Below are 6,166 nucleotides of genomic sequence, written 5' to 3'. Positions count from 1 at the left end.
GGCTGCCCTGCGGGCTCAGGGCTGAGATGCCTGCCGGGCACGAGGGTTTAAGGGTACTGATGGCACCGGCCTGTCCTTGGTACTGGGCACAGCTGCCCACAGCGCCAGAGCTGGACCCAGCCTGCCACAGCGCTGCACGTGGGGCTGACGGCTCCGGCAGGTCTGGGGTCCGCAGCCCCACGACATCTCACCCAGCCGCTCCCCCAGGTGCAGGCCAGGCCCGTCCCCTCCCTCCCGTGTCCTCAGACTTCCTGTGGGCAGTGGGAGGAAGCAAGCAGGCTCCAAATTTAGTAAACAGGGTTTTGAAACAGCTGAAGTGCCGCAACGACGACTTGTGCCGTTTCACCACCCGGGCATGAGTAGCCGGCACAGCTGAGCGTGACTCACCCCCGCCCGTGCTATAAGTAGGAGCCGGCAGCGCCGAGCTGCACAGAGCCCCAGGGCAGCAGCATCGGCAGTGCAGAGACCGACCCGATCCGACCGGACCTGACACCACCCGCACCCGTGCCATGGGGCTTGCACTGCTGGCCCCCCTCGTCGCGGCTCTCCTGGCCCTCGGCTGCTGGGCTGGACCGCTGCCCGCCAAGCCCCAGGTCACCATCACCTTCCCCGGGGAGCTGGTCAGCCAGAAGTCGAACATGGAGCTGGCCAACGTGAGTGCTGCCCTTGCCCCCTGCCATGCCTGAGCCAGGCCGGTCGATGCCCGGCTGCAGCTGCCCTGGGGTCACCTGTTGTCTGTCTGCCCTGCTCCACGGCAGACCAAGCAGGGAAGGAGCAGGGCGAGCTGGGGCCAGCGCTTCAGCGGGGAGTATCCGTGGGCACCTGCCCGGTGGTGGCAGAGGGGCAGCAGGGTCCTGGTCCAGCTGGGTCACAGGCTCTGGCCCCAGCCGGCCCAGCTGTACGTGAGGACTGTGCCCCTAAAGGCAGCAGGATGGGACGTCAGCCCCATACCCCCAGTGCCCATTGGCCACAGAGGCTGGTGTGCCGCTACCGGCCGTGCCATGCGCTGACTGTCCCGACCCCCCGCAGGAATACTTGTCCCGCTTCGGCTACCTCTCGGAGATGAAGAAGAGCGGGCGGCAGGAGTCCACCACCAAGGCGCTGCGGGCCATGCAGAAGAAGCTGGGGCTGGAAGTGACGGGGGAGCTGGACCAGGCCACGCTGGAGGCCATGCGGGCGCCACGCTGCGGCGTGCCTGATGTCGGCACCTTTCTTACCTTCGAGGGGAATCTCAAGTGGGACCACACTGACCTCACGTACCGGTGAGCTGCTCCCGCAGGCTGGACTGCAGAGCCCTGGGCAGGCAGGGAGGGAGCTGGGGAGAGGCGGGCATGCCTCCTGCACACACAGAACAAGCACGTGCATGCGCACGCCCAGTACAGCCCAGCTCTGACTGCCCAGCAGCCCCTTCGGGCTGATTCCCTGCACCCTGCGGGCAGCCAGCAGTGGGGCGCGGTGTGGGGCACTGCCCTGAGGCTGGGCGCCGCGGGGGCCAGCACTGGGCACAGTCACCAGGCGCTGGCAGGCAGCTCCCCCTCTCTGCCTCCCAGGGCCCCATCCCATGGGCTCGGGCTGCGGGGCTCCTCCCAGGGCTCAGGGCCGGGGGTCTGACACTGCTCCCTGGCAGGGTGACAAACTATTCTCCGGACCTGGACGCCTCGGTGATCAACGACGCCTTCAAGCGTGCCTTCAAGGTGTGGAGTGCCGTGACCCCGCTGACCTTCACCCAAGTCTACAGTGGCGAGGCCGACATCATGATCATGTTCGGCTCCCAGGGTGAGGCTCGTGGCCGGGGCGGGTGGGGGGTCTGCCACAGCGCGACCAGGTGCCCCCCAGAGCGGGGCTGCACCTGCTGCGGTTCAGCGTCTGGGTCACGCTCCCCTCCACGTGTCTGGCGTGTCTCTCTGCTGCTGCCTTCCCTAGGGGCATGTGATGCTGCCTGTGTGTGCATGGGGGTATCCGCAGGCAGGCGTGTGCCTGCGTGTGTGCACGTGAGCAGGAGGCAGTGACGTGTGTCCGTGGGGTGCGAGGAGGCGCGTGCATCCAGGCCCCGCATCCTCTCACGGGGACCAAGCTCTGGGGCAGGCATATGGTGACGGCAGGCCTGTCTCTGCAGAGCACGGCGATGGGTACCCCTTTGACGGGAAGGACGGGCTCCTGGCCCACGCCTTCCCCCCGGGCCAGGGCATCCAGGGAGATGCCCACTTCGACGACGACGAGTTCTGGACACTGGGAGCGGGGCTAGGTAAGGCCTGGCCCCTGCGGGGGTCTAGTGTGCTGGGCACGGCCGAGGGGATGCCCTCCTGCCCCGGTGCCACGCAGTGACCCCTCCTCTCCCTGCAGTGGTGAACACCAGCTTCGGGAACGCCAACGGGGCCGCCTGCCACTTCCCCTTCATCTTCGAGGGGAAGTCGTACTCGCACTGCACGGCGGAGGGGCGCTCCGACGGGCTGCCCTGGTGCGCCACCACCCCCAACTTCGACCAAGACAAGCTCTACGGCTTCTGCCCCAGCGAGCGTAAGTATGGGGAGCGCCAGCCGGGCAGGGACATGGGGGCTGCGGGAGGCCGGCGTTGCCCAGCGGGATGGTCTCACCGCCTCCCCCCGCAGTTCTCTACACCTACGGCGGGAACAGCGACGGGGCCAAGTGCATCTTCCCCTTCGTCTTCGATGGCACGTCCTATGACACCTGCACCACGGACGGGCGCTCCGACGGCTATCGCTGGTGTGCTACCACTGCCAACTTCGACCAGGACAAGAAATATGGCTTCTGCCCCAACAGAGGTACTAGCCCAGGGCTGTGCCGGCACGGCAGTATCAGGTCGGGTGGGACTGGGGCCAGTGTCCCTATTGCCTACGAGGTCCCCTGTCCCCTCCAGGGCTGTCCCTGTCGGGCTCTGCCCAGCCCCGGGGGAGCCCGTCTCTGCCGCAGGCTGCAAGGCAGCGGCTCAGGCAATAGTCCATTGCTGCAGCCTCTGCTCGCCGCAGCGGGGTGGGGGAAGGCTCCTGCACCTGAGGGTCTCCCAGGGCTATGGCTTACTTGCAGACAGCTTGCCTGGGAGCCTTGGCTGGTGTTCGGACCTGGTGCCCGCGGGCTGGGTCCACGCTAGGGCTGCAGGGCACATGTCTGCAAGCAGCCCCCTGAGGTTGGGGTCTCCTCGCATGGGGCGTCCCAGCCGGGCCAGGGGCACTGAGCTGACCAGGGCCCCTCCTCTGTGCTGCAGACACGGCGGTGATCAGCGGGAACTCCCAGGGGGACCCGTGCGCCTTCCCCTTCACCTTCCAGGGCCAGACGTACAGCTCCTGCACCAGCGAGGGCCGGGAGGATGGGCGGCTCTGGTGTGCCACCACCAGCAACTACGACGTGGACCGCAAGTGGGGCTTGTGCCCAGACAGAGGTACAGCGCTCCCCGCCTCCGCCTGTGCCTCCCGCCCTTCCCTTCCCCTTCCCCTTCCCCTTCGCGAGCCCCGGCCTGTGGGTCCTGGCTGCCCTCCAGAGGGGAGGGCTGCAGTGAGGCTGACTGTGGTGCTCGCTTTCCAGGCTACAGCATCTTCCTGGTGGCAGCCCACGAGTTCGGGCACTCCCTGGGCCTGGACCACTCGAGCGTCCGCGAGGCGCTGATGTACCCCATGTACAGCTACATCGAGGACTTCCAGCTGCACCAGGACGACATCAACGGCATCCAGTTCCTCTATGGTGAGGGGCGGGCGGGTGCCGAGCCCAGGGGAGCAGGGGGGAGCCCGGCCCGGGTGGCACCACTGGCACCTGCCCATCTCCAGCAGCCTCCGCTGCAGAGATGCTGCAGTTTCTATGGCAACGCTGCCCGGCAGAGCCAGAGCAGCACTGGCTGCCAGGCGCGTCTGGGAGCAAGCGGGGCGCGGGGCAGAGGCTGCTTGGGAGCCCCGAGTGCCCCTTCGCCGTGGCTGCGGTGCCCATGGTAGCGGGACCCCAGTCTGCCCCTGGAGCATGGCCATCTCCGCAGGCCTCTTCCCACAAGGCAGATGCTGGGGGCAGCACGCTGCCCCTGCACTGCCCCTGCCATGGCTGGGTCCTGAGCCTCACTCTGTCCCCCTCTGCCAGGCCGGGGCTCTGGTCCCAAACCCACCCCGCCAGGGCCGGTACCGCCCACCCAGACGCCGGACATCCCTGACCAGACCACGCTGGCCACGACCACAGAGGACGGTGGCTCCCAGCCCACCAAGCCCAGCCCCGTGGACCCTGGCGATGACGCCTGCCGCGTGCAGGCCTTTGACGCCATCACCGAGATCAATGGCATGATGCACTTCTTCAAGAGCGGGTGAGCCAGGAAGCCGGCCGGTGCCTGGGGCTGCGATGCGGGGACTCAAGCTGCGGCACGGCGGCAGGTGGGGAGGGGGCGCGCTGGCGGTTGCAGCCCGTCAGGATGTGGCCCACTCTGTCTGCAGGAAATACTGGAGGACCTCGCTGTCCCTGAAGGGCAAGATCCAGGGGCCCTTCCCCATCGCGGAGACTTGGCCGGCCCTGCCCGCCACCCTGGACGCCGCCTTCCAGGACGTGCTCACCAAGAAGATTTTCTTCTTTGCCGGTGAGAATTGCCTGAGCCCTGCCCGGTGCCCTCATGGCCGCCCCCTCTGCCCCGAGCTGGGCCCCCCTCGCCCCCAGCACTCACGCTAGCTGCCCCAAACCCTCCCCGCTGCCGGGGCCGGTGCCTGCCAGGCCCCTGCAAAGCCAGGGGCAAGGACGTGGTGGCTCTGGCTCTGGAAAGCCCCTTAGCTCAGGGACCCCTGGCAGGGCCAGACCCCTCCCCACCTCTGGGCTGGCAGGTGTGAAGCCCCCCTCCCCACCAGGCCTTACTGCCAGTGCCCGAAGGGAGGGGAGGAAGGTACATGGCGGGTGCAGGCTCAGCTCGCTACCTCCTGCCTCTCCCGCAGGCCAGCGGTTCTGGGTGTACACGGGCAAGAGCGTGCTGGGCCCCCGTGGGCTGGAGAAGCTGGGCCTGGCGCCAGCGCCGGCGCGCCTCACCGGAGCCCTGCAGCGGGGCCGCGGCAAGGTGCTGCTCTTCAGCGGGGAGCGCTTCTGGAGGCTGGACGTGAAGGTGCAGCGGGTGGACCGCGGGTACCCGCGCCAAACTGAGGAAACCTTCGGTGGCGTCCCTGTCGACGCCCGCAACGTCTTCCTGTACCGAGGTGAGCGGCCTGCAGCTCCTGGGGGCAGGGCCGGGGCCCGGCTGCCCTGCGCTCCCCGGTGCCGGACGGCGTTGGCTGCCCCAGGCTCTGGGAGCCCCAGGGCGGGAGCTGGGGCTGTGCATGGCCTCTGCGGGAAGGGGCAGATCCCCCACCGGGGTGTCCTCTCCCCCAGCTTGGCAGCTAGACCCCGCTAACCAGTGTTGGCCCCTTCCCTCTGCCCAGGCAAGTACCACTTCTGCCAGGACCGCTTCTGCTGGAGGATGACACCGCGCTACCAGGTGGACCGCGTGGGCTACCTGAAGTATGACGTCCTGCACTGCCCCGAGCAGTAGGCCCCCAGCCGCCCCTGCCCCTGCCCCTCACCGCGGGGAGGCAGAGGAGCTGGCTCCAGGTCCTTGCCCGCCACCCAGCCCCCGGCGGGGTGGGGAGGCAGGTCCTGGTGCTGCAGGCAGCTGCTCCACACGCTCCCCTGGCAGCGCCAGGGGCGTTCAGGCTGCGCCTCCCTGCTGGCGCTGCCCCTGCCCGCCTGCCCCAGCCCTGGGAGCCCCCTTGGTCGGGGAGCCAGACTCCAGCCATTGCCCAGCGCTGGCGGGTCCCGCTGTCACCCTGCCCTGCTGTGCAGGGTATGTGCCTGGTGCAAACTGCACGGATCCTCAAAAACTATTGTGCCCACCTGCTCCCGGAGCCGTCCCGGGAAGGCCCGTGCCTGGGTCCTGGCTGGGACCCGGTGCCCGGCACTGGGCCAGGCCGCAGCCCACAGCTTCGGTAGGTGCGTGGAGCGGGGGCTCCGTGTCGTGCTCCCGCCTGCTGCCGCCTCTGTCATTTTTGTATCTTGCACAGTTTTAATAAACTGAATCCTTTGGAAACAGCTCGTGTGTGCGGCCATCTGTCTGCACATCTGGCCGCCTGTCTGCCGGAGTGGGCTGGGGGTGCCAGGGGGGACATGCCTGCAGCGGGACATGGGGCTCCGGCTCCCTGGGACACACAGTGGGGGGAGGGGG

General features: G+C 68.5%; 1 protein-coding gene across 1 annotated transcript; it reads left to right on the top strand.

Moving 5' to 3' along the window:
- MMP9 (matrix metallopeptidase 9) lies at window positions 1-6,034 on the top strand. The gene is made up of 12 exons (XM_019509917.1): window positions 1-653; window positions 1,030-1,262; window positions 1,628-1,776; window positions 2,117-2,245; window positions 2,344-2,517; window positions 2,610-2,783; window positions 3,224-3,397; window positions 3,541-3,696; window positions 4,081-4,297; window positions 4,425-4,564; window positions 4,911-5,165; window positions 5,388-6,034. Exons 1-12 carry the CDS (start codon window positions 510-512, stop codon window positions 5,495-5,497), a joined length of 2,055 nt encoding a protein of 684 aa, XP_019365462.1. The 5' UTR covers window positions 1-509; the 3' UTR covers window positions 5,498-6,034.
- Window positions 6,035-6,166: the final 132 nt, after the last annotated feature.

This window comes from Gavialis gangeticus, unplaced genomic scaffold (genome assembly GCF_001723915.1).
Source record: "Gavialis gangeticus isolate Ggan-Ray unplaced genomic scaffold, GavGan_comp1, whole genome shotgun sequence".
Classification (NCBI taxonomy): domain Eukaryota; kingdom Metazoa; phylum Chordata; order Crocodylia; family Gavialidae; genus Gavialis; species Gavialis gangeticus.
Note: the sequence above shows the minus strand (reverse complement) of the source record. Positions and strands in the feature narration are given on the sequence as shown.

Coding starts and splice junctions, on each gene's coding strand:
- MMP9 (XM_019509917.1), top strand. CDS start 510: ATGGGGCTTGCACTGCTGGCCCCCCTCGTCGCGGCTCTCCTGGCCCTC. Junction 1,263..1,627: donor CACACTGACCTCACGTACCG/GTGAGCTGCTCC, acceptor GCTCCCTGGCAG/GGTGACAAACTATTCTCCGG. Junction 2,246..2,343: donor GACACTGGGAGCGGGGCTAG/GTAAGGCCTGGC, acceptor CTCTCCCTGCAG/TGGTGAACACCAGCTTCGGG.